The following is a 26,957-nucleotide window of genomic DNA, read 5'->3' as shown; positions in this document are numbered from 1 at the left end:
GAAGACTCTAAGCACACAGCCAAGATAACGCAGGAGTGGCTTCGGGACAAGTCTCTGAATGTCCTTGAGTAGCCAGAACCCGATCGAACATCTCTGGAGAGACCTGAAAATAGCTGTGCAGCAACGCTCCCAATCCAACCTGACAGAGCTTGAGAGGATCCTCAGCGAAGAATGGGAGAAACTCCCCAAATACAGGTGTGCCAAGCTTGTAGCATCATACCCAAGAAGACTCGAGGCAGTAATTGCTGCCAATCGTTCAACAATGTCCTGAGTAAAGGGTCTGAATACTTATGTAAGTGACATTTCACTTTTATTTTGAATAAAATAGCAACAATTTCTGAAAACCTGTTTTTGATTTGTCGTTATGGGGTAGGGTGTAGATTGAGGGGGTAAAACTATTTACATTTTAGAATAAGGCTGTAACTTAACAAAATGTGGAAAAAGTCAAGGGGTCTGAATAGTTTCCAAAGGCACTAATGGTACGAATGATCAGGAGAGTGTAATGTTCTGACTACAGATAAGTCTTGTTTAGAGCTAAATCGGTTTACTCTGTAATCAAGAAAAGGTTTCACAAAGCACTGGTTGGTGATTGAACATACTGCCATCCCTACGCTCCAATCTGAGTAAGGAAGTCAGGGGTCGTTCAGGGACGTCGTTCAGGGACAGGGTCATAATAATATAATAATAATAATAATGTATGTAAGTAGTCATGTGACGCACTGGTTATTAAAACAGAATAACGATAATCCCATGTGCTACAATGTGATATTGTGATATTGACCTACAGACAGAACACTGTAGAAACACCCTGACCAAGGAGACTATTCATGGTTTTATTTCAAGTTAACAGTGACAAAGTTAATGTTTTGTAAATACATAATGTCATTCTTATGATGTGTACATTAACATAACTATCTTCAAAATGAAATGATTCAAGTTGTAAACTTGCATGAAACACCATGTCGTATACAAAATGCAAGGAAATGTAAAGTACAAATTTAACTTGTCATACTAAAACAGAACAGTTTGTTAACCCTGTCTCTATGTAGTTGCCCTTAACCACAGATCTACCTTAACCATTAGGTTGATCAAATATATCTGACTCTGTATCAGTGGTTAGATCAACTACCTACTCATTCGAACTGCAGTAAGCAGTTTCCTACAACACTGTTGGACCAGCGGGGTGGGGTCAGGTGTGTTCTAGATGTGTCCAGTCTGCAGCAGGGTGTACTGGGCAGTGAATCTCTCCACACTCTCCCCCTCCAGCATCTTCATCGCTCTCCAGTGGATCTTCCCACAGTTTTCTGGCTGGCCGCTGGGCCCAAGCTCCTCTCGGATGTACTCCAGCCACAGATCTGGAGGAAAAAAGCCATACAGACAGTCCTGAGTGACCATCTCAACTTACTTTATCCCAGAAAACTACATGGAAGTAAAGGTTTATATGCATGCCATACTAAAACACCTCAATCAGCTAATCAAAGTTGCTGTTGAATCAGATGTGTTAATGTTGGGCTGGAATAAAAGCCTGCAAACCCTGTAGTTCCAACCATGTGTGTCTTGTTCATTCTTCTACTGGCCTACTGGAAGTCTTTTAGTTGTTAGTGTAGCAACTGACATGCAATGATCCCCGTGGGACTTATTTGAAATGGGCTGCTTTGAATGCGCTTTTCAGAATCTCACCATCATCTGTGGAGCCAAATTCCCTCAGGGCTCTCTCATAGAAGTCCCTCAGGTTGCTCATCTTGGGAGTCTCCTAAAAGAACAGTCACACCATTCCAGTTAGTACACCAGCCTTGACAATGACCATAGGAGTTGGCTATACAGGACAAACAGATCTGAGAACAAAATCCTAACAGTAGTGAATAGGTAATCCCTCGATACAACATTTTGTACATAAAGCCACAACAATATGTGGCAATATTAGAACAACAAGCTAGTTTGAGACTATGCTTTGGTTGGTTGCAACATACATTTGTTAGAGCTGGACATGTGTTCTTGTTTCCCCATCAATTGTGACTCAACTCACTTGATTTTTCTCCATCTGGATCATTCTGGTGAAAAAGGCCTTGGAGAAGGGCCGGCTCTCATGCAAACTGGAAAATAAGAAAAGGTACAGCTTTGTTTTTCCTTCTACAAAATGCTGAACTTAAATGCGTATTAATAAGTAATCTAAACGAGGATACCTTGTTGTACAAAATAACTACTGTGAATTAGAATAATCATTGTAATGATTGCCTTCACAATGCAGAACTGGTGGGAAATTAATAATCTAATAGTACTATTCATATTCAGTACCTTGTGAAGGTCTTCCTGGCTTTCTTGTAGCCTCCGGCCCTGTAGGACCAGTCAAGGTATTTCTCCTTTATCTCCATGGAAACGGCAGGCACCACAGACAGCAGACCTCTCTGAGAGCAGAGGAGAAACGAACTGTTACAACTAATTCTCATCCAACCAGACATTGTATGTAGGGAAATATGGCTGTGTTTATAGATATTGGTCTTTTGACCAATCAGATCAGCTCTGAAAAAGATCTGATGTGATTGGTCAAAAGATCAGAATTGGGTTGCCTATGTAAACACAACCTATGAGGCACTACTGCTTTAGCACTATGACACAATGGAGGCTAAGAATGACATAGAACCAGAAAAAGCTTGGTCAAATCACTGTCTGGACAGAGCTTTGAATTATCACAAGTGTAAACTGGTATTGTATTAACATGTCATAAACGAATGTAATTTGAGAGGTTGGGCTTGGTTCTGTACCTGAAACAGGGCTTCAGTTTCCTCTGGGCTCTGTGATGTCATGCTCCACTCCACCTGCAGCTGCCACAGGGGCAAACTCAACTGTCAACAGACAAGACCAGGGTGGTTAACATCAAGTAAGATGCTTATTTTACATATAGAATATTTTCATTGGTTGCTGGGCTGAAATTGTTACCGGTAAGTACACTCCGATTTTAATTTTTTTACCTTTATCTAACTAGGCAAGTCAGTTAAGAACAAATTCTTATTTTCAATGACGGCCTAGGAACAGTGGGTTAACTGCCTGTTCAGGGGCAGAACAACAGATTTGTACCTTGTTAGCTCGGGGATTTGAACTTGAAACCTTCTGGTTACTAGTCCAACGCTCTAACCAATAGGCTACTCTGCCGCCCCAAGCATTTTTGTAACATACTCCCCTTCTCATAAATCTTAGTCAAAATGTTTTTGACATTTTACTATATTATTTCGCAACTCACATTCCCGGATCAAATATGCCTTTGTGACTACATAATGAAATAACGAATAGGAAGGTGACCATACGCCCCCTCACAGTCAGCCCCTTCTCGCCCCTTATATTGCACAACACCCGTCATAACATTGATAGACCAGCTATAAGATCCATATTGCAATAAATTGCCCGAATTGATGCAATAACAATAACTAAAAGGATATGTTAATAACAATGTGGACCAGTTGTTTTAAACTACTAGTTTGATTGTAGCCATCAATTGCCCCATAAACAATCACCCATATTAGCAAACCTTTTCATTTCTCTAGTATAGGCTACTTAGCATGACGAAAAGTGACCGTATGGTCGGTGTCGATAATTGATCGGTTTATCATCCCAGCTCTACTACATACTACCCACTGGGCACAGATGTCAGTTCAACGTCTACGAACGTGAAATCAACAAAGTCCTGGTACCTGGTATTAGTTATAGGTTTTTACAGTACCTGAAGAATTTACCAGTAAGGAAAGTCTACCCGGTATTAGTAATGGGGTTTAACAGTACCTGAAGCCATTCTGTCAGATTGTCTGTCATGTCATTTGACCACGGGAAAAGGAACTACCACATAAATACTGCACTGGGGTTTGATTGAATTGAGCCCTTCCAGTCATATTGGAACTGGTTTCTAGCAGGGAATAGCAGTCATTTGATGAAGTTAATATGCTGTAGGAAATTATCTGGGACAGAGTTGGAGCTGCACCACTTTCACAGCAGCCCTTAGTGACTGTGTGAGTGTGTACCTTGGGATTCACGTGTTTCAGGGCGTCCTGGAATAGCTTGCCTGTGGCACCACTCCCCAGATGCACCATCGTCTGCAGGGCCAGGCACCACACGTCCACAGATTGTCTGTAGCGCTGGGTGGCTGCCATGGCAACCGCAGCGGTCTGCTCCGAGTCTCCTGATGAGAGTAAGACCTGCAGCTGAACAGACCGATGGAGGGACACACGCACAGGAAACCGTTACATGTTGTGAACCTCATGTATCCTATTGGTTGCTATGCTGTATGTTTGTACATTAGAAAGCCTATGTTTATACACTTGCTGTCCTAGATTTACTCTTGCCATAAGACATCTTCTTACCCAATTCTTGTAGAATTCCTCCTTCAGCATTGAGGAGTCGTGGGCACGCTGAAGCACTGCCAGCAGCTTCTCCTGCCTCTGAGGGATGCCAACACACACACACAGGCCAGATTTCAGTCTTAGAAAACCCTACACTAATTTACTAGATCATCAATCTATCAATATTCTTCCCTAAAAAAGTGCTCATCGGCAATTATAGTCACGGTTTGAAATGTTAACCTTCTCCTTCAGCTCCTGGACATTGGTTTTCCTCTTGAACCTCTCCAGGCAGAAGGACACGTAGCACGCCCACATGGCCTCTGGAACACAGCAGAGAGACCACCCATCACTAGGGTTGTTGCCGTGACTTGCAGTCATGAGTCATGACCGCAGTCATATTCTACATGAAAGTTGAGTCACGGTACTCTCCTCCTATGCTCTCTGTACATGAAAAGGGCACCGATGCGTTGTTAGTACCCAAATCGCTAACGATGTCAGAAGGCTAACGGCCTGCTACTCAGCGCTTTATTGTCCCTCTAATCACTCTGACATGAATGCAAATGTAGGCTACAATGTTTGACCTCACTATGATCGATCAATTTGAAGAAGTTCAACAGCAGATTGAAACAGTGGAAAACATGGTCGTTGTGGATCTTGTTTCAAAGCCAAACAATGAAAAGGGACAGCGCTTTCTAAGGTGATGATTCATGCAAACATTTAAGACGTCGCATGTAGAACACCCATATGCATAGACCTATATATGAGCCCAAGGCTGAAAAAAAATGGATTGCAGTTATACAATACTGCATATTAAGCACAGCAGAATTTTTTTTTTTTTTAACTGATTTTAAGATGTACTTGGTACATAATTGGTGTAGGCTACAAACTCTAGTAATCCATTTTGAGTGTGGACTGCAGTATTATGCATACTGGATGGACTGGTTACCTTATGCTACGCTCTAAAACGTTCTCTCCATCAGTCTGGGAGAGAACGTATAGGCCTAGGACGGTGTTCCCCAAGCCTGGTCCTTGTGTAACCCCAACAGTACACATGGACAAACACACCATATTCAACACATTGAGGGCTTGATGATTAGCTGACAAGCTGAATCAGGTGTGCTTGTCCAGGTTTACAATACAAATGAGTACTGGAGGACCAGGGTTGGGAAACACTGGCCCAGGCCATGTGTTGCTTCGTTGATTGTGCAGGGCGGCCTACAATTATAGTGAATTTGTATTTGATATTATTAGGATTTTGAATAACCTAATAACATGGCGTTTTAAATTTTTTTTTAAATAATTAATAGGCTGACATATTACCTTTAGCTACAGAATATTTCACCACCGTGCGTTTCCATTTCCTCCTCTCCTTCATTCCTTTCTCCAGCGAGCAGAGAGAGGAGCCGTCGGCAGTTTAATGAAATATGTTTTGTTGTTAAAACGTGACTTTTGATGTTCCTGAATAGATTTCACTTGGTTTCCCAAATTAAGCACTGGGTAGTGGCAGGAAACAGGTTTGGAGACACCATGGCATACAGTTTGAGAGGAATTACGACCCGTCACGCAGCGAGAGGATGCTCCTCAAACAGTGGTTGATGCGTGGAGTGAAAGTTCTTAAAAGCCCAGACATCTTTATATGCAATCCAGTATGAAAGCAGAGTTTTACTGGTTGCCACAACAAGCAGAGGATACCAGTGCTACTATATTATTCAGCTGCTAATATTCTATTCTGAAATACATTTTCTTCATATCATGTTTCTTTACACCTGCCTAAAATAAATTATGGATTTGTGATGGTGTATATTAGTTGGAATTTGTTCCAAAGGCAGAGGCCTGGAGATGCTAACCGGGTTTGTTAATTAACCGTCAGTTGGCATGACAGTTACCGTCTGACAAAATGTAATGACTGCCACAGCCCTACTCATCATTTACAGAGGGAAAACAATCATTGTGTTTGTAGAGATGGGCATGAGTAATCGAGTACACAAACAGACATCAAAACATGATGTTCAACCAGATTTTTTCTTCTTCAAATACGGTAAAACTATTTCTCATTCATTTCAGAACTTCTCAATATTAAAATGTGTTATATTGAGAGAGCGGGTTTAACTATCACATTACAACTTCTTTATTTAAGATTTTAAAATATAAAATGGAAAATATTTGATGGCAAGTGCTTCTGATTGGCTGGGGGGAGTGAAATGGGGACCATCAGCATGGCGGCCAAACGCAGTAAGGGTTGGAAGTATATTGCATAGTTTGCAATGCAAATATCAAGCTCTCCTGTCATAGCACAACTATCACCATGAGAAATCATGCTTATCAAGCGCAAAGAAACTTTCTCGGAGGGGGACAAGCAGCAGCAATCTTGCACCGCATCTACTGTCACTGAAAAGCACCGCTGAGATCCCGCCAGAGCCGAGCAGTTAACACAGCTCATTACTGTTTCAATGAATGATTCTCAAATGGCTTGTTTTTTTTTATTGACTGAATAGATATGGGGCAATTTCAGTTGATATTTATTTACTTAACCCATCTTTACGTAGTCCTTTTGATTCCTAACAGAGGGCTTCTACAAGCAAGCGCCACCACTAAGGCTACTGCTTTTTTAAACATTGTGTTCCACAATATAATATAACCAGTTGATATTACGGTTTCAACATCTTAAAAGGCACTTGTTTTTTGACTGAATATATATGGGGCAATTAACAATTAGGATTTATCTGTATGATAAATTAGACATTGTTGCGCACTGTTGGCATACAGACAAATGCCCCCAAAAAATCCAGTCCAGGCCTTGTTCTAAAAATATATTTTTTTATTTGAATACTCGAGTACCAGGAAAAAAAACTCATGCGAGTACTCGAACAGTAAAAAAAATAAAAAGTAAAATGCCCATCCCTAGTTGTTTGTGACCAACATGATTTGAAGCAGTGTCACCTGGACCCCAGATGTCTGCATTAGCCCGCCTAGGTTTTGGAAGCAAATGTAACTTTTCAGGTCTCAGGCAAGGTTACCCATCACGAACGTGGTCCTCGAACCTCCTCCGTTACACTTCATCCAACACGTCACTTCTGTCGAGTTGTGTACTTATTGTGTCTATCTGTGTTGAGGTCTTTATTTGCGTTATGTCTAACTGTGTTAAGTTTCATGTTGTGTCTTACTTGTGTGCTTGTAATGTGTTGCGTTTCTGTCTAACCTGTGTTGGTGTGTGCATTTCTATTGGTTGTGTGTATTTCTGTTGGTTGTGTGTACGTACCGGTGTTAATGTGTGCATTTCTGTTGGTTGTGTGTATTTCTGTTGGTTGCGTGTACGTACTGGTGTTAATGTGTGCATTTCTGTTGGTTGTGTGTATTTCTGTTGGTTGCGTGTACGTACCGGTGTTAATGTGTGCATTTCTGTTGGTTGTGTGTATTTCTGTTGGTTGTGTGTACGTACCTGTGTTGATGTGTGGATTTCTGTTGGTTGTGTGCATTTCTGTTGGTTGTGTGTACGTACCTGTGTTGATTTCTGTTGGTTGTGTGTACGTACCGGTGTTGATGTGTGGATTTCTGTTGGTTGTGTGTACGTACCTGTGTTGATTTCTGTTGGTTGTGTGTACGTACCTGTGTTGATTTCTGTTGGTTGTGTGTACGTACCGGTGTTGATGTGTGGATTTCTGTTGGTTGTGTGTACGTACCTGTGTTGATTTCTGTTGGTTGTGTGTACGTACCGGTGTTGATGTGTGGATTTCTGTTGGTTGTGTGCATTTCTGTTTGTTGTGTGTATTTCTGTTGGTTGTGTGTACGTACCGGTGTTAATGTGTGCATTTCTGTTGGTTGTGTGTATTTCTGTTGGTTGTGTGTACGTACCTGTGTTGATGTGTGGATTTCTGTTGGTTGTGTGTACGTACCTGTGTTGATTTCTGTTGGTTGTGTGTACGTACCGGTGTTGATGTGTGCCTTTCTGTTGGTTGTGTGTATTTCTGTTGGTTGTGTGTATTTCTGTTGGTTGTGTGTACGTACCGATGTTGATGTGTGCCTTTCTGTTGGTTGTGTGTATTTCTGTTGGTTGTGTGTACATACCTGTGTTGATTTCTATTGGTTGTGTGTACATACCGGTGTTGATGTGTGCATTTCTGTTGGTTGTGTGTATTTCTGTTGGTTGTGTGTATTTCTGTTGGTTGTGTGTACGTACTGGTGTTGATGTGTGCATTTCTGTTGGTTGTGTGTATTTCTGTTGGTTGTGTGTATTTCTGTTGGTTGTGTGTACGTACCGGTGTTGATGTGTGCCTTTCTGTTTGTTGTGTGCACGTACCTGTGTTGAGGCTTTTGAGGCCCTCCTCGTAGACCTGGCAGCAGCGCTCCTCTCTCCTGGCGATGTCAGAGGCCCGCCCCTTGGCTGTCTGAAGCTCCTCCCCCACCGTCGCCTCCAGCTCCCGCTTGGCCATGAAGTCCCACGTCAGTGAGTCGTCTGTGTATTTGCTCTGCAGGCTGGGGACAAGGCATTCAGCATGGTCAGTGTGTGTTGTGTCATGTTGAAAAATGAATACAGAGATCAGCAACCCAAAATGTAGCCGTACTCTTGTATAATGGTGTCCTGTAGTTCTTTAGTGAAGTCAAAGATGGCGGCGATGGTCAAAAGAGACAGGATGAAATCGGCTCCTGTGGACAGCACAGAGAAAACCATTAACATCTCCAAAACACTGTATCTACTCTCTTAATAACCAAAGTAGACATACGAGATGACTGTTAGGCAATACAAATGGCATAGAACAAATACAATGCGATGGAATACAGCTCACCTTGGATTTTCCCAGTAGCATCTCTGTACACCAACTCGGCCAGTTTGCCACTCATGATCTCAGGGGAGAACTCGTACTCTCCCTGTAGAGTGAAGAGGACAATCAGTGACCCAGTACAAAAGAAGAAACTCAAAGGTGTGTGTGTGTGTACTCACCACGTCCATCTCAGCCTGCTCCAGCTCCTTCTGTTGCTTCCTCAGTTTCTCAGCGTGCAACAGCTCCATACGGAAGTACTGTTCAGATAGAGACACGGGTATCAATCATCCTGGGGCTTTTAACAGTGGTCCTGCTACATTTAGGCTTTTGTGTGCATTCATGTTTGCTACCACAGCACTTAGATTTCCATAGCATCTCAGCTTCGAGCCAAATATGGTAATTCTTCAATTCATTGAAAATCAAATGCCACTCTGTACCTCTTGGTAGACCTTCTTGCTTTCCGGGTGGAAGCGCAGGGCACGCAGGAACAGGTGTCTGGCGCTCTCTGACAAGTTTCTGTCCTCCAGCTCGCTCTTGGCAGCCATGATCCAGAGGGCTGGAGAAAGGAAAGGCAATCAATGATTCTGCTGACTAGGCTGCCATCCACTCAAACAATGTGAGGGCAAAGGGGGGTGCAACAATGTGTTCCTTGTGTTTTGTACACTCAGTGGATATTACAAGGACATATGCCATTGACGTGGTATGTCACCATAGTATAATGATGATAAATCTACCTGGTTTCTCAGGATGAATGGCGAGCATGGAGGAGAACACCTTGCTGAGTTGAACCTTTGTGTTCTATTTGAGGAGATAACAAAAATAACAGTTTCAGCACCAGAACACAACATTTATTCAATGTTTAGCAGTAAAGAACCAAAGATAACTTAAACTTACCCATTTCTTACAGAAAGCAATGTGAGAGAGCCACAGCTGCACATCATCCTGCAAAAAGAGGAGATCTAATGTGTCTGTCCATTGACTTCTTTGGTGCCTTCTGCATAGCGCTGTTTGATATATTCAACATCCTGTAGCTAATAGCTAGGTCATATAGGGCTTGTACAGTACCTTCCATTTAGTTGTGGCCCTTCTGAAAATGCTGTTGATCCTCGAGATGATGGAATACTCTATCTCCTCTCTTTTGAACTGATAGCCGATGCGCTAAAAATTAAACATGATGAGGAACAAATATGAACTCCTGATACAGATATTAAATATTTCAATAGAACTTCAAGTGGATTTACAGGATTTCATTGGTTGTAAACTATGGCATGATACCGAAAGTGGATATTATTATTAGTGGATTCTGTCATTGCCATGGAGCTGTAAGGCAGCCAAACAGAGAGCTCTGTATATTTTGGATTTTAATGTGTTTTTTTTTTTGATAAGTCATTGAGTGTTGATTGAATATATATCTGGTTGTCTCTACCCATGAGTGATGGCAAGTCTGCTTGTTTAGGCTAGCTAGATAGCTAGCTGCCGACTAACGTTTGCATTTAAAAGACGCATCAGACTCAGCACCGGCTTCTATTTAAATTAAAAAGTGGAACATTGCCTGTGCGACCTCGGAAACAGACAACTAGGCTTATATTAAGCTCTTCCTTATAAGACCTGACTGCATTGTGGAAATGGTAGAGTGTTCGTAGTGAGGATGACTACTGCTCTGGATTGATGTGTGGTGAGCTTTTTTGTGCCATAGTAATAAGTGCAGAGACATCACCCAAGTGGGTGCACAAGTCCAGGCTACAGAGAGGTTGAGCTGAGGACGACATCAGGGCCTCCAAGCCAACTCCATCACAGGAAGGCTACAGATAGGCTGAGGACAACATTATGGCCAGCAAGCCAAATTAAATGCATCACCATTACACCAATGGGTTGCCAGAAGCACCAGTCTGCCATGAGCTGGCACACGGCGGAACTCTCTGAAGCTGGCTTCATCAACATCACTTTCATTGTTTTGTTTATTGGGTTGGGTCAGTGTCAATGACAGTGCCAACACACTGTCATTGACACTGACCCAACTCCAGCCACTTTAATAATGGGAATTGATGGGAAATGTAAATATATCACTAGCCACTTTAAACAATGATACCTTATATAATGTTACTTACCCTACATTATTCATCTCATATGCATACGTATATACTGTACTCTATATCATCGACTGCATCCTTATGTAATACATGTATCACTAGCCACTTTAACTATGACACTTTGTTTACTTTGTCTACATACTCATCTCATATGTATATAATGTACTCGATAGATTCCAAGAACACAGGATGAGATGTTACTATCCTTTGTGCAAGCACTTCCAAGAGTTAATGAACAGTGAGCGTGGTGAAATTTGGGGAACGCATCGTCAGTAGTGTACCTTTGGTTCCTAGGGTGTTTCGGCCTTTCACACTATACACCCTCCTCAAAGGCGGCCAGCGACAGGGTGATCAATCCTACGCTTGCGTCCCATTCCCAATTAGTCATAGGAGTTGCCTTGTTGTTGATAGCCAACATCCCATGGGACTATGCATGGCAGGGGCGTACTCCTCCCTGAGTCAATCATTGTTGACCGCATACCTCCTGGCCCTCTCACTTCGGGGCCCAGCTAGGGTCTTTCCTCTTCATCCAGAGCCACTGACTGCTGCCTTCTGCCACCTCTGATACAGCTTTGATTGCCGAACGCTGGCTCTGGCCCTTAATTCCCAGGTCTCTAAGCAGTCTGGTTGTAGATGTTGCCACAAAACCTCTGCAGCCCACCTCCACTGGTCGGACTTCTGTGTTCCAGCCATGATGCCGTGCTTCGGCAGCTAGATCAGCATAGCGCAGATGTTTTCGCTCATAAGCCTCATCTACTGAGTTTTCCCAGTTTTCCCATGCTGCCCTGTACCATCACTCATTCATATATCCTTATGTACATATTCTTTATCCCCTTACACTGTGTATAAGTCAGTAGTTTTGGAATTGTTAGTTAGATTACTTGTTGGTTATCACTGCATTGTCGGAACTAGAAGCACAAGCATTTCGCTACACTCGCATTAACATCTGCTAACCATTTGTATGTGACAAATAAAATTTGATTTGATTGTTATTCTCTTTATTTGTAGGTCTATACCACAATTCAACTTGTAGCTGCAAATGTGTAGCCTACAAAATGAAATTAACCAATGAAACAAATCCAATCCAAATCATGTATATAATAGTTAATATGAGATTCAAAACTTACTGATCTTCTCTTCTTTATCAGCTCTAATACATTGATTTCATACTGAAAGAAATAAAACAGATTAATAAATTGTTGTTTTTGATTGCCCATACTCACATTTTCAAGCTGTATTCACTGGTATTTGGCACTCACCTGAATGTATGCAATGAAGTCAACTTTGGTTATGATCAATCGATGCAGTTTGTATTCTAAAGCTGTCGCCCTTTTTAGCATGGATCTGTAATTGAGAAATTAATCGGATTTTATACAACTTCAAAGATTTTTGTCAACATTGCTAGTTAGCTAAGCTAGAGTGTTTTTCATCTTACTTGACTTCTTTTTTGCTGAACAGTCCCACTCTCTCCAACTGTTCCAACTCTGGGATTCGATTCTCGATCCGCTGTTGGACTATCTCAGCCATCGTCACTTACTTGGTGCTTTAATTTTGACTGCCTTCTGTTGTAAATGTTATTAAAGTATTCCGTAAAAACAAGATTAGTGAACTAAATTAGCCCAAAAGCATTTTTCACACGTGTGGAAGTTGTGATTGCTGTACTTCCGGTTCCGTGCTTCAACTGAGTCCGTGCAAAAACATGTGAATTTACAATAAATTACCGCTTGACACGCGAAAAACTCGGCATTGGTCTTTATTATTAGCCCATGCATTATAATCATGTGTAATGGTCTGCATTTACATTCACCATAAAACTATATAACATAGACAGTACATTTCCTATTTCATCAGTTTTCTGGTTTGCATAAATTCAGAACTGAGAATATTTGGCAACAACTGTTTCTGCAACATGTGTATTGATTTATAATTGGCACCAGAAATATGCAAACAGCTAGGGAGAAAAGTAAACAAGCTTCACAAATCGTGCCCGGTTGGTGGAAAGATTTCCCGCAAAATCGTTGAAAAGCAAGAGAAAGCGAGCGGCAATTTGCCTCTTCCACCGAACTTGATGGTGTCACTTACAGTTGCGTCTGCCCAATCACAAGTCTCAAATTCCATATTCGAATTTCTATTGGATGAGAAGTATTTCTAGATGTCCAGTAAGACCACACGATTTTAGCATAACGTGTAGCTCATCTGAAGTTTTAATGTTTTTCATATAATCAATAACATAATCTATTATTTTTATGTAAATATGATGGATGTACTTTACTAGTCGACTTTGTGTGAATCGTTGGAGGGAATACTGGACCGCAACATTTGAGATTTCTTCTCGTTAACCCAGTATGCTAGTTTAGCTAGCAGCAGCTTGCTTCCTTGCTAATTTCATGGGTTACCTGTGTTGGTGAGTCTCTAGCTGGATAGCTAATCTAATGCTCACAAGGTTAGCTTCAGTGTTGTACAGTCAGATAGCAAAGTATCATTTTGTGTTTTACCCGTTTCGAATAACACTCCCACACGTTTACTAGCCATCTAGTTATAATTTAGGACATTTTGACCATTTGTTTATGTTAGCTAGTTAGCCTTGCTGGCTAACTAGCTAACAAAAACCCAGATGCTGGAATTTGAGACAAATTACGGTAGCTAGCTAATGTGTTTATCTCTATATTTCTTACAAAAATATGTATGTGTGTAGTTAGCTATGATCTTTCATAGTCTTTTGGGATGTTGAAATGGAAAAATATAATGTTATACAAAGCCAATAGTAAAGTAGGTTAGCTAGCTTGCTAACCCAACTAACGTTAGCTGATATGATTATGTTTCCTTTGTTTTGAAAAGGACCATAATAATGTTTGTTTCATCTGCATGGATGCACCATCTACAGCATTCAGGTGAAGTCATGAGTGGGACCAGTTGTAAAGCGAACGGCGCCGTCTACCCGGCCTCGACAACTGTAATGACCACGGTGAAGAAGCCGAAGATGGAGCAGATTCAAGCAGACCATGAGTTGTTTCTACAGGCCTTTGAAAGTGAGTTGCATGACTTTTTATTTATACCAGGAAGTAACGATTTTAAGCCAGGTGGAAATCTTTGAAAATAACCAATAGCGTATCATTTAGATTTTGTTACTGTTGTCTACTTTTCTCACAACTAATATCAATGACACGGACTAATACGAGGCCTATCTCTGACTAAATTTGATTAGAAAGTGGGCCTGGAACCATAACATGCATAGGATATATATCTGTGCTGCTCTGCAATACTATACACCTCTGTGAATACATTCACATTCATACCACAATTCTATTCAATTCTTACTAAAATCATAAAAATAAGATTAATGAGCAGGCTATGATTATTGTTATGATGTATTTGCAGAGCCAACTCAAATCTACAGATTTCTCCGCACAAGGAACCTGATTGCAGTAAGCAAATACTACATCCATAATATACATAATGTACAGAAACTAAACTAATCTTCAGAAACTATTCACACCCGTTGAAATGTTCCTTATTTTGTTGTTACAGTCTGAATTGGATTACATTTAGATTGTGTGTCTACGTAAAATAACCCAAAATGTCAAAGTGGAATTGTGTTTTTAGAAATGTTAACAAAAAAAATAAAAACAAAAAACTGAAATGTCTTGAGTCAATAAGTATTCAACCCCATTGTTATGGCAAGACTAAGACTTTGCTTAAGAGGTCAGATAATAAATTGCATGGATTAACTCTGTGTGCAATAGTGGTGTTTAATGTGATTTTTGAATGACTACTCCATGCATACAATTATCTGTAAGGTCCCTCAGTCGAGCAGTGAATTTCAAGTACATATTCAACCACAAAGACCAGGAAGGTTTTCCAATGCCTCGCAACGAACGGCACCTATTGGTAGATGAAGAAAATATCAGACATTGAATATCCCTTTGGGCATAGTGAAGTTATTAATTACATTACACTTTGGATGGTGTATCAATACATTGTCACTACAAATATACGTCCTTTCTAACTTGGTTGCCGGAGAGTAAGGAAACCGCTCAGGGATTTCACCATGAGGCCTATGGGGACTTTAAAACCGTTACAGAGTTGAACCTCTTAGATGTAAAGGCAAAATGTTGATTTCCATCTATATAGACATACCCAAAAGGAACTGCTATTCATGTGTAATTACATGATACTGACATGACAAAAATGTCTATATCTGGAAAGAAGACATCTGGGAGATGATGAGAAAATGATCAGAAGATAGGAGTTACATAGGTCAGAATACGCAAGATCAAGCACACACAATACAAATATTTTGAAAGTAATCTTTCATCAATAAGATAATTATTGATGCCCAGAGCTGGAAACACATCAGATGACTCCCACAAGATGTGAACAGTATCAGAAAAAAATGGGATTGATAGGCCTAACAACTAGAAATGGGCATATGTTTTAGTAAGTGTGGTCACGGGATGTTTCCAAGTATCCCTAAACTCCTTCAAAGTGGCATATGTCTGTAAATTAGATAATTGCAGTGCTATTACACATTTGCAATCCCTAAATGCTATTTGTTCAGTATAAAAACTATTTCTACTATATCAACCTCACTCAAACATTGTGGTGGTATTATGTGGTATCCGGGGTACATTCAAGTGTTCTTTCAACCTCTCCAAATTGTCAGAATGTGGTAATTGCACGTGGGTGTGCCTAAAAGTTATTTGTTCAGTATAAAACCTAAGTTTCTACAACACCAACCTCTCTGAAACATTGTGGTGGTGTCGGGGGACATACAGGGGATATCCAAGTGTTTTTAAAACCTCTCCAAAGTGCCTGAACGTTTAGCCTACACATGTCCAATGTATTGGTCCCACATACAAATGAACTGTTTACCAAAACAATATAAAAGCAACAGATATACATTCAAAAATATATAATCATGTCTTATCAAACACAAAGTTGGTTACACACGTGTCCTTCACGTGTGCAAAAATAGAAATAAGCTGAACGTTTGAGTGGGGGGTCTTGTGATGGTTGCTTTGGGCCCCCAATTCAGCCATTTCCAACACCAGCTGCTCTCGGAAGGCCAGCAGGGAGAGAGGGGGTTGACCTTTTTTGCTTTGGACATCTGCTTGTGGAGAATGAAAGCATTTACTGTAGCAATGTCCACAAAGTGGTTTTAAAAAATCTTATACCACTTCCTGGCCTTGTGGAGGACCTGGAGGACCGGGTAGTAGCCTATCAGAGCATCAGATAGGTCGACACCCCCCATGCTGGCACTGTAGTCCTTCACAGAAATAGGAATGGGGACATTCTTCCCTTTTCACCCTCCTTGAGACATGGTTGTTATTGAATGCTTTGTGGTGAGCATGGTTACTTCTCTAGTGTCCTTCCATTTCACAAAAAGTAGCTTGTTACTCCTGTTCCAACGTATGGTCCCCCTCTCCGCTGTCTTTGTCATGACGTTTACCTTGGTCTTGGGGAAACCGTTTCTGTTGGGACGAATGGTGCCACAATATGTAGAACCATCAGATGGGGTGATTGACATAGCAGTGGGGGGCGCTTGCTGGGAGGGGTGGTTCCCAAACGTCATCATCTAAATCGTCTGCATCCTCCATTCTGTGGTAAACAAAATAAAGGAAAATTTTGTTGTAAGACACACAGTTGACTAAATTTACAAAAATTACATGACTGTGAAGTAAAAACAACTAGTCTTTATCTGTACAGTGACTCAAAATAGGTGTGAAGCACACACACACAATACAAACAGTAACACTTTGGAGACAAAGGCAGAGGTGAGGACCACAAAAACAATGGTCATGAGAGCTTAGTGGCCTCTCCAAAGTTACAAGGATGAAACGTAGAACAGCAAACAGTGAACTAATATGAAACAGACAATAACAATAATAATCATTACTCTCGAGGCTGGTGATCAATAACAGTAGGTCACAGGGGCGGCAGGTAGCCTATTGGTTAGAGCGTTGGGCTAGTAACCGAAAGGATGCTAGATCAAATCCCTGAGCTGACAATGTAAAAATCTGTCGTTCTGCCCCTGAACAAGGCAGTTAACCCACTGTTCCTAGACCGTCATTGTAAATAACAATTTGTTCTTAACTGACTTGCCTTCTTAAATATTTAAAAAATGACAACAAAAAAACAGGCAGACAAATAAGACATCCCCATGATCTGTGGAGTCCCGGCTTTTTGGTATGTATAGACGTATTCCGTGTTTATTTTGTTTACGCTAACTGCAATGTAGGTAGCAGCCATCTTGGAATTAGGACATTGGCTCGGCCTGCCCTTATACATTTGTATGCCCATATATGGTAGTAAGCCACACCAAAGATTTTAAGGCACAGGTCAATAAGCCAAGATACTGAACTTTCTGCAGACGCCCTGCTTTTGCAGATAGGGGCTACCGTTCTCATACCAGACTGAATAGAATAAAACCAATCTAATAGACTTACCCAGAAAGACTCATAGTTATAATTGCTGTGATTGTAACATGTATTGACTCAAGGGGTTGAGTACCTATCTATTCAAAATATGTTTTATTTTCCATAAATGTGATTATTTATTTGTTTCTTCCACTCTGACATTATAGTATTTTGTGTAGGTTGTTGACAATTTTGTAGTTATTTTTTAAACCAATTTTGTAACACAAAAAATGTGGAAAAGGTCGAGGGGTGTGAATACCTTCTGAAGGCACTGTATATATAATAATAGATATGCATGTCATTTTATTTCTCATTTTCACAATGTCTGGTGTATTAATGATTAACCTCCAAATGCTTCCATTTTAGCCTATATTCTTGCACAGGACTCTTACCTTCATGACCCACAGAAACACTCGAACAAATGCCAAAAGGTAACATATTGTTCTCTGATTGATCTGAAAGGGATCAGATGATTTTTATATGGTAGTAAGACATTAATCAGAGATGGTATAAAGTAGAACCTCAAAGATAAGAACCTCAAACTTTCAGACTGGACGTTAACCAAAGGTCAATATCAAACCGGGACATGTATTAAATGCAAACTTATGTGGGCTACACACAAGCGTACACCTTGCTTACACGTGTAAATACACAATCTATATTTTCTATAAGGGTAGATGCGGTTATCAAGAAAATTTCTAAGTTACGGACGGCTATTTTATGAACCTCCATTCCCGACATGTTCATATCTTTGAGGTCCTACTGTACTTTTGTTTTTATCTCATCAAAGTTAAAGCCGCTTCTGAGGTCCTAATTTGTGCTGTGCTTGAACTTGTGTGCTCAGGAAAACGTTCAAGGTGGATGACATGCTGCTCAGAGTTGAGAAGATGAAGGGAGAGCAGGAATCTCATAGGTAAGAGTTAGGAGACGTAACAATATTATGAGACGTGTTACACGTTTTAATGGTTCATGCATGCTTATCATAACTTATAAAGCCTTGAGCCGTATAGTTTTCTTTTCTTTAAATGTCTTTTATTTGAGGTGTTTTCACTTTATTTAGACAAAGTAATCGGAGGTGGAGGCTGGCAAGTAGGAGAGAAACCGTGGGAAGGGTGGGGGGAGCCTTATATGTGACTTGTGCCTGAGAGTGTTAGCAGCTCTTCATCTTTTCTGATTGTGTATTACTGCTTTTTCTTCTAGCTTGTCCTCACACCTGCAGCTTACCTTCACTGGATTCTTCCATAAGGATGGTATGCCCAATCAATACTCTCCTGTTTGCACCATGTTCAAATGCAATTTATTTGTCTGCCTTATGCCAATGTGTTGGTGTGATATTTGTACAAAAACGGAAGAGACAAAAGGGTGAAACATAAGACACAAGTTTTTTCTCTCTCACTTTCTCCCTCACAGAAAAGCCATCTCAGAATTCAGAAAACGAACAGAGCTCGGTCTCTCTAGAGGTGCTACTTGTCAAAGTCTGCCATAAAAAACGAAAGGTCAGAACAATGCTTTGTTTCTCTCTCACATTGTCTCAATCACGTGAAATTGTTTATAAACCGAACTCCTATCTCAACTCCGAGCTAAATCCTAACTTTTCTCCTGTAACGTTGTTTTCCATAGGATGTCAGCTGCCCGGTGAAGCAAGTGCCTACAGGTAAAAAGCAAGTGCCTTTGAATCCTGACTGCAGCAACCAAACCAAGCCCGGCTCCCTGCCCTCCCTGCTGGTGTCCAGTAACGAGTTTGAGCCCAGCAACAGCCACATGGTCAAGTCCTACTCGCTCCTGTTCAGGGTCTTACGCACCGGGAGGAGGGACATGAACGGCCTTGTGAACGGCGAGGCCAACGAGAACATAGGCAAGTAGTTGCTAAAACACCCTCAGGGATGTTGGATGGCTCACTAAAATCAAATGTCTGTTTGTTTGGAGAGAAAACAGATTAGTTGTAGGGACACTACCTCACGAAGGTAGTTGAGAGAATGCCAAGAGTGCAAAGATGTCATCAAGGCAACGGGTGGCTACTTTTAAGAATATAAAATATATTTTGATTTGTTTAACACTTCTCTGGTTACTACATGATTCCATATGTGTTATTTCATAGTTCTGATGTCTTCACTATTATATATATATATATATAATATGGGGACCATTTTGATGATGTGGCATTAATGAGGCAAATGTCTCGTTTTTGTTTGTTTGGTGTCTTTACATGTTCAGATGTGACAGAGGTGCCCAACAGAAAGAAGAGAAGCTCTGCCCACAGAGAAGATGGAGAGACCACAGAGACCTTTGTTGCACAGATGACCGTCTTTGACAAGAACAGGTAAACAACATACCATATATGGCAAAATGGTAGTAATTTATCCCCAGGTGGCAACTGTCAATACCAAGTTGCTGCTGCACTTTGACCTCAAGGATATTTAGCCGCTTGCGAGTATCTTTTTAAAGTGCTATAAACTCTGACCCCTATTTTTGAATTAAAACCATGACCACATATATTCTAGAACTGTTCACACTCATTGCTAAATGCATTATTCATTAGTTAATAAGGGACCTCTGTCATGTGCAGGAGATTGCAGCTGCTGGATGGGGAGTATGAAGTGTCCATGCAAGGGATGGAGGACTGCCCCGTCAGCAAGAAACGAGCCACATGGGAAACCATTCTGGATGGGAAGGTGAGTGTGTCAATCTAGCTGGCTTTGGTTTCAGGCCAGCACTAAAAACACCTGATTTTAATTACACTAATCAGTCTTGATAAGAAGTTGATTAATTGAATCCGGTGTTGTTGTGCAGAGCTGAAACAACAGCTTGCCCAACGAGTAGCTCTCCAGCACCGGGGTTGGGGACGACAACTATACTGTAGGACACTCCACATCGAAATGTGTGTATGATGGTACTGAGACAATGTTTCCTGCTCTGCTCCCACAGAGGCTGCCACCGTTCGAGACGTTCTCTCAGGGACCCACGCTGCAGTTCACTCTGCGCTGGACAGGCGACGCCAGCGACAAGTCCACAGCCCCCGTGGCCAAGCCCCTGGCCACACGCAACTCTGACGGCTCCAGCCCCGTGGAGAGCAGGCCCAGCACACTCAAATCTGCCCCCCTGGGTAAGAGACACAACACACTCACTAGCATCTTACTTGGCTTTTACCCAAAAGGAAAAACACATTGTAACCTCCCATTAGATTCACTCACACCAATTTCAGTATACTGTCCTCTTGCCTCGACTCAAAATGTGTGTATCTAAGGCTGGGTTTACACAGGCAGCCCAATTCTGATAATTTTTTCAATCATTGGTGTCCGATCTGATGTGATTGGTCAGAAGGCCAATTAGTGTGAGGGGGAGATCAGAATTGGCCTGCCTGTGTAAACCCAGCCTTAGATACACACATTTTGAGTCAAGGCACACACGCAGCCTTGGTCACCATCTAACCAATACTAGAGCCATAAATATACTATGACTTTAACTTTATAATAAAATTGACCAGACCGACATGCAGCTGCATCACTAGCACAATAATGTCCCGAAAAATGGTTTGTGCTATCTAATAACCTCTGACTCCTTCATTTCTCCCTCCCCTCCCTGTTGTAGCTGTGAAGGCCTCTGTCAGCACAGACATCCAGATGAAAAGAGAACAGATCCTGTGTGAACCCAGGCAGAAACTGCGTATATTTTACCAGGTTTGTTTATGCACCAATATGAAATGTTTCACAGCGCTTTACACAGTAAGGGGGAAACTCGCCTCATCCATCACTAATGTGTAGCACACGCCTAGTTATGATTATCATGATACACCTCTAAGTACAGGGGAAGAGTTCCGTAATATACTTACATGTAAAACAAAATCTTTTTTGAGCATCACTCAGAATGGTTCAGTTATTAATAAACCAGTAATGAACTTCCATCTTTTTGTCCCATGGCAGTTCCTATACAACAACAACACACGGCAGCAGACGGAGGCTAGAGACGACCTCCACTGTCCCTGGTGCACCTTGAACTGTAGGAAGCTTTACAGCCTGCTGAAACACCTCAAACAGTCCCACAGCCGCTTCATTTTCAATTACGTGGTGAGAGACTAGGGCTTTGTTTGTGTGTGTGTGTGTGTGTGTGTGTGTGTGTGTGTGTGTGTGTGTGTGTGTGTGTGTGTGTGTGTGTGTGTGTGTGTGTGTGTGTGTGTGTGTGTGTGTGTGTGTGTGTGTGTGTGTGTGTGTGTGTGTGTGTGTGTGTGTGTGTGTGTGTGTGTGTGTGTACAGGATTCCTATGTTTGAACGTTTTCCTATTTCAGCACGCTTATATGGAAGGACATTCAACAAGCTCAGCACTTATACAAATGGCTGATGATTAAAAGATTGTGGGGGCTGTTTTGTTCGACTTCAGTTTGGCTTTTGACATTATCGATCATAGTCTGCTGCTGGAGAAACTTGTGTTATGGCTTTACACCACCTGCTATATTGTGGATAAAGAGTTAGCTGTCTAACAGAACACAGAGATGTTCTTTAATGGAAGGCTCTCCAACATAATCCAAGTAGAATCAGGAATTCCCCGGGGCAGCTGTCTAGCCCCCTTACATTTTTCGATCTTTACTAACGACATGCCAGCCAGTGTGTCTATGTATGCGGATGACTCAACACTATACATGTCAGTTACTACAGCGACTGAAATGACTGCAACACTTAACAAAGAGCTGCGGTTAGTTTCAGAATGGGTGGCAAGGAATAAGTTAGTTCTAAATATTTCAAAAACTAATAGCATTGTATTTGAGACAAATTGTTCACTAAACCCTAAACCTCAACTAAATCTTGTAGTAAATGATCTGGAAATTGAGCAGGTTGAGGTGACAACTGCTTGGAGTAACCCTGGCTTGTTAACGGTCATTGTCAAAACATATTGATAAAACAGTATCTAAGTTAGGTAGAAGTCCATAATAAATGTCCATAATAAAACGCTGCTCTGCATTCTTAACAGCACTATCAGCAAGGCAGTTCCTACAGGCTCTAGTTTTGTCGCACCAGGACTACTGTTCAGTCGTGTGGTCAGGTGCCACAATGAGGGACTTAGGAAAATTGCAATTGGTTCAGGACAGGGCAGCACGGGTGGCCCTTGGATGTACACAGAGAGCTAATATTAATAATGTGCATGTCAATCTCTCCTGGCTCAAAGTGGAGGAGAGATCGACTTCGTCACTGCTTTTATTTGTGAGAGGCATTGACATGTTGAAAGCACTGAGCTGTCTGTTTAAATGACTAGCATACCCATGCATACCCCACAAGATATGCCACCAGAGGTCTCTTCACAGTCCCCAAGTCCAAAACAGACTATGGGATGCGCACAGTACTACATAGAGCCATGACTACATGGAACTCTATTCCACACCAAGTAACTTACGCGAGCAGTAGAATCAGAAAAAATGTCAAATATATCTATTTTTAAATACACCTTATGGAACAGCGGGGACTGTGAAGCAACACTAACATGGGCACAGACACTTGCATATACACACACATGATAACATACACACACTTACACATGGATTTTGTGTTCTAGATATGTGGTAGTGGAGTATGGGCTTGAGGGAACACACTTAGTGTGTTGTGAATTCTGTAATGAATGTATTGTAATGTTTTTAAAAATTTAACTATTAACTTATGCTAATTTGATCTTTTGATTAACCCTATACAGGTAAAAAGTAAAAAAAACTTTTAAAAAACTGTTAAAAAGCAAGGAGATTTTAAAGCCATCTACTACCAAGTACCTGGCATACTGTATGTTGAATAGTTGAGTTGTTGAGAGTTTGAGAGATAGTTATTGTAATTGAATTGATGTCCCCCTGTCTGTCTCCAGCCTCACCCTAAAGGTGCTAGGATAGACGTGTCCATCAATGAGTGCTATGACGGCTCCTACGTGGGCAACCCCCAGGACATCCACAGCCAGCCCGGCTTCGCTTTCAGCCGCAACGGCCCCGTCAAGAGGACTGCCGTGACACACGTACTGGTGTGCAGGTAAAGAAGGCGTCTCCTGTCTTCATCTCACTGGCTCTCTCACCCTCAGTCAACCAGTAGCACAGATTGCATGTCAGAATCAAAGCGCTGAAGTAAAAAGATTCACTTGGTTTTGTTTCGCCTCCTGGGTAATCATGTGAAATTATTTTTGTATTGGCTGTGTGCTTAAAAAGTAAAACTGCCATTTTGATTGGCTGACGTATTCCATATTTCCTCACTTGGATGGTACCATCATAGCCATATAGCTAGCTGAGAATGTGTACTATTTGTCCACTAGCTTGCCTGCGGGTGTGTACCTAACCTAACCACAGCCTCTGACCCCTAGTGCATTGCTCCTGTCTTGTAGGCCCAAGCGGACGAAGCCCAGCCTGTCAGAGTTCCTGGAGTCTGAGGATGGGGAGCTGGAGCAGCAGAGGACCTACGTGAGCGGACACAACCGCCTGTACTTCCACAGTGACAGCTGCATGCCCCTCAGACCCCAGGAGATGGACGTGGACAGCGAGGACGAGAGAGATCCTGAGTGGCTGAGAGAGAAGACCGCCACGGTCAGTCCCTCCGCTCACACTGTTACTCAGACCGAGATGATGTACAATGGAGTCAAAGAGAATTAAAAACATAACAATGACTGCCTGATGTTTATACAGAATGGCCCATATCCTAACTTTAGATAGATGCATGTCAAATGAGTGTCCCATTGATATCAATGTATGAAATTCGAGCATCTCAAGATAGGATTACACCCTATATGAAGCCAACAGAAATGAGTGTCGGCTTGAACTACAGCTGTGCTTTGCTTCCATATACTAAAACGTACTTTCTGGTTGTGTTGGTAGACTAATCTATGAGTGTTCCACCCACAGCAATTGGATGAGTTCACAGACGTCAACGAGGGCGAGAAGGAGGTGATGAAGCTGTGGAACCTGCACGTCATGAAGCATGGGTATGTACCTAAAAGCTGTGGGTATGTATCTCTAATCACTAGCCTCTTACGGCACTATAATAGATAACTTAGAAATACACATACAGCCACATCACCTTGAAGAGTTTACCTCTTAACATGTGCTATAAATGGTGTCTAAGTAAGGATAAAAATAATCATCCTTATGTTCCTGTAATTTAGAAATCCACATAAAGCCATGACACTTTGAGAGTTTACATCTAACGTGATATAAAATAGCATAATGTATTTTAAAAAGTTGTTCTTAATCTGACTCATTCTCTCTAGTAAAATCAGTATTCTAACCTCATTTCCTCCCGTTGTGTTCTGTTTCCTGTCCGTATCTAGCTTCATAGCCGACAACCAGATGAACCAGGCCAGCATGCAGTTCGTGGAGAAGTGCGGCGCCTACATCGCCCGCCGCAACCTCTGCCGCAACTTTCTGCTGCACCTGGTCAGCATGCACGACTTCAACCTGGTCTCCGTGGCCACCATCGACCGCGCCATGTCCCGCCTCCGCCACATCCAGGAGGAGCTGCCCGACGCCGGGGCCGACGACCAGGCTGACCGGGCCCTCATGGAGGGCGCCTGCAACGGCACCGCAATCGCCTGCAGCTCTGGCGGGGGTGGTGGGACCAAGCACGGCAAGAGGACAAAAAGCTCCGTGACTGACTGATGAACTGATGGCATTTGGTGGCAGCAGTCGATCCGACCCATTCATTTTCATTGTTATAACTGTCACTCTTGGTGCTTAGCTAGGTGGGAGGAAGACGTCAATGGAGGATTGTCTTGTATTGACTCAAGACATACAAATATAGCTACACACACACAACACAGGCATATGAAGACTCACTATAATGTGAGGTTTTACCAAGTCATTATGCACCGAGAGACAGTTTTAGTGATTCTTGGTGGTTTCGGGGGGTGTGAAGAAACTGGGGGGGGTCACTTGAAAGGTATTGTAATCATGCTTTGACTGCCTTTGTTATCACGTTGTAATCAGAAACTGTATTGAGTGGATATGCAGTAAGTCATGCATATTGGTAACATTGTCACTCCTGATGGTCTGTATCCCATAACCCTGTCTGTTTGGCTCTAATGATCCTTTTAGTTGACTATTGTTTTAGCACTTGGTAATAATTTGTATTCGTGAATTGTTTTCAACTTGAGTTGAATCACTTTTTTTTCAAATTCTGTGCAACTGCATCAATTGTCAGATTCACCCAGTCTGTCTTGAATCCCCTGGATCCTTATCGGGATTTTATTTGTTTTGATTTGATGTATGTTGTTTCTCATGTTTCTGTTGATACTATCTTGAGTAATGGAGGATCAGTGGACTATTTTTCCACACGACCGGATTACTCTCTGCATCCATAGCTTGAGGATATTAAGCCAAGATGAACCACAAACTGCCAGCACATTCACCCTTTTTATGTAGACTGCCTAGCTCTTCTACAGGGGTGTGTTCACTGGGAAGCAAATGGGACAAAACGGGGCGGGACCTACCTGCATTTGTCCAATAGGAAATTCTTGTTTTTGTTGCAAAATGTTTTCTGTTTTGAAATGTTTTGCCACAGTTTGCTACTGTATGCACTAATGCATACACCCCAGAAAACATGACTACAACCTATGGATGACATGCTGGAACCTGTATTATGGTTAACTAGGTTTGAGGGACATCTGGAACTCAAGCTGTTTTTGATGTTCATTTATCTTCATAAACGGGCGAGATAGGAAGTGTTGGACAACACTTCTTACAGACACTTTGTATACATTGTAATAATGTCAATATCTAGCTATATCCCATTGTGAACCTGATTATCACTGATTATGGACATGTAGGATTATTCTTCAAAGGCAATATGCTGTTTGTTCATTGGAAATGGATCCTAGTTGATATGTGTCTATCCTACAATTAGTCTCTGTTTAAATGCCAAAGGGGGTGATTTTCAGTAAGTCTCTCAGTTCTTCGTACATTTTTGTTTGTTGCTGCATCATTTCAAAACGTTAAATGACGAGCGGTGTATAAGCCTTAGCTGTGTTTTTGCGTTGTGTGAGTGCACAAATTGAACATAAGCAGTAGTTTTGGTGCTTCGTTGGACACCTTTTCCCTCAACTCCATGGACCAGTCTTTTACTTCCTTGTACCTTTATGCACGTTTTTGATCGGCTGGATATAAGGGTAGAAAACAATCAATTCACCATATTGTCAAACCACCGTTGAAGTCGTGAACTATGTTATAAACTTTGGATATGGGGATTTTATATTTAAAATAAAATACATTTGACCTTGTCAGTTTTATTTATTCAACTGATATCACCATTGATGGAATATAGAATATTTTAATATGTTCAGAAAATGTAGATCAGCCTACTACCAAAGGATTTGTAACGTCAGTGCCTAGCGGCGGGACAAAATATTCATGGCGTA

The 26,957-nt window shown here is 41.6% G+C and overlaps 2 protein-coding genes across 3 annotated transcripts; one reads left to right on the top strand and one right to left on the bottom strand.

Annotated features, from left to right (window-relative positions):
• Positions 1–819: 819 nt before the first annotated feature.
• On the bottom strand, positions 820–12,873 carry utp6 (UTP6 small subunit processome component). The gene is made up of 19 exons (XM_046310007.1): positions 12,614–12,873; positions 12,438–12,522; positions 12,306–12,347; positions 10,154–10,246; positions 9,983–10,030; positions 9,823–9,886; positions 9,526–9,644; positions 9,268–9,345; positions 9,113–9,194; positions 8,891–8,972; positions 8,626–8,801; positions 4,569–4,648; positions 4,350–4,427; positions 4,011–4,190; positions 2,763–2,843; positions 2,296–2,405; positions 2,027–2,093; positions 1,681–1,753; positions 820–1,355 (listed from the first exon to the last, which is right to left on the bottom strand). Exons 1-19 carry the CDS (start codon positions 12,703–12,705, stop codon positions 1,201–1,203), a joined length of 1,785 nt encoding a protein of 594 aa, XP_046165963.1. The 5' UTR covers positions 12,706–12,873; the 3' UTR covers positions 820–1,200.
• A 451-nt stretch (positions 12,874–13,324) lies between these two features.
• On the top strand, positions 13,325–26,819 carry LOC124002539 (polycomb protein suz12-B-like). 2 transcript variants are annotated; one of them, XM_046310006.1, is made up of 17 exons: positions 13,325–13,582; positions 14,063–14,207; positions 14,557–14,603; positions 17,961–18,025; positions 18,439–18,507; positions 18,795–18,844; positions 19,005–19,090; positions 19,215–19,449; positions 19,809–19,914; positions 20,161–20,266; positions 20,520–20,697; positions 21,183–21,271; positions 21,515–21,658; positions 23,433–23,590; positions 23,937–24,135; positions 24,451–24,551; positions 24,876–26,819. In XM_046310006.1, the coding sequence occupies exons 2-17, from the start codon at positions 14,078–14,080 to the stop codon at positions 25,201–25,203; spliced, it is 2,091 nt and encodes a 696-aa protein (XP_046165962.1). In that variant the 5' UTR covers positions 13,325–13,582; positions 14,063–14,077; the 3' UTR covers positions 25,204–26,819. The 2 variants fall into 2 exon arrangements, with proteins under 2 accessions (XP_046165962.1, XP_046165961.1); XM_046310005.1 differs by lacking the exon at positions 13,325–13,582 and having other exon boundaries at positions 14,033–14,207; positions 24,451–24,530.
• The last annotated feature ends 138 nt before the right edge of the window (positions 26,820–26,957 follow it).

This window comes from Oncorhynchus gorbuscha, linkage group LG18, assembly GCF_021184085.1.
Source record: "Oncorhynchus gorbuscha isolate QuinsamMale2020 ecotype Even-year linkage group LG18, OgorEven_v1.0, whole genome shotgun sequence".
NCBI lineage: Eukaryota > Metazoa > Chordata > Actinopteri > Salmoniformes > Salmonidae > Oncorhynchus > Oncorhynchus gorbuscha.
Note: the sequence above shows the minus strand (reverse complement) of the source record. Positions and strands in the feature narration are given on the sequence as shown.

Bases quoted from the DNA above. Each gene is read 5' to 3' on its own strand.
- utp6 (XM_046310007.1), bottom strand. From the start codon at position 12,705: ATGGCTGAGATAGTCCAACAGCGGATCGAGAATCGAATCCCAGAGTTG. The intron at 4,428-4,568 runs GTTAACATTTCA...GGCATCCCTCAG, and splicing joins TCCAGGAGCTGAAGGAGAAG to AGGCAGGAGAAGCTGCTGGC. The intron at 1,356-1,680 runs GTGAGATTCTGA...TTTTTCCTCCAG, and splicing joins ATTTGGCTCCACAGATGATG to ATCTGTGGCTGGAGTACATC.
- LOC124002539 (XM_046310005.1), top strand. From the start codon at position 14,048: ATGCACCATCTACAGCATTCAGGTGAAGTCATGAGTGGGACCAGTTGT. The intron at 19,450-19,808 runs GCAAGTAGTTGC...TTACATGTTCAG, and splicing joins CGAGGCCAACGAGAACATAG to ATGTGACAGAGGTGCCCAAC. The intron at 24,531-24,875 runs GTATGTACCTAA...GTCCGTATCTAG, and splicing joins CTGCACGTCATGAAGCATGG to CTTCATAGCCGACAACCAGA.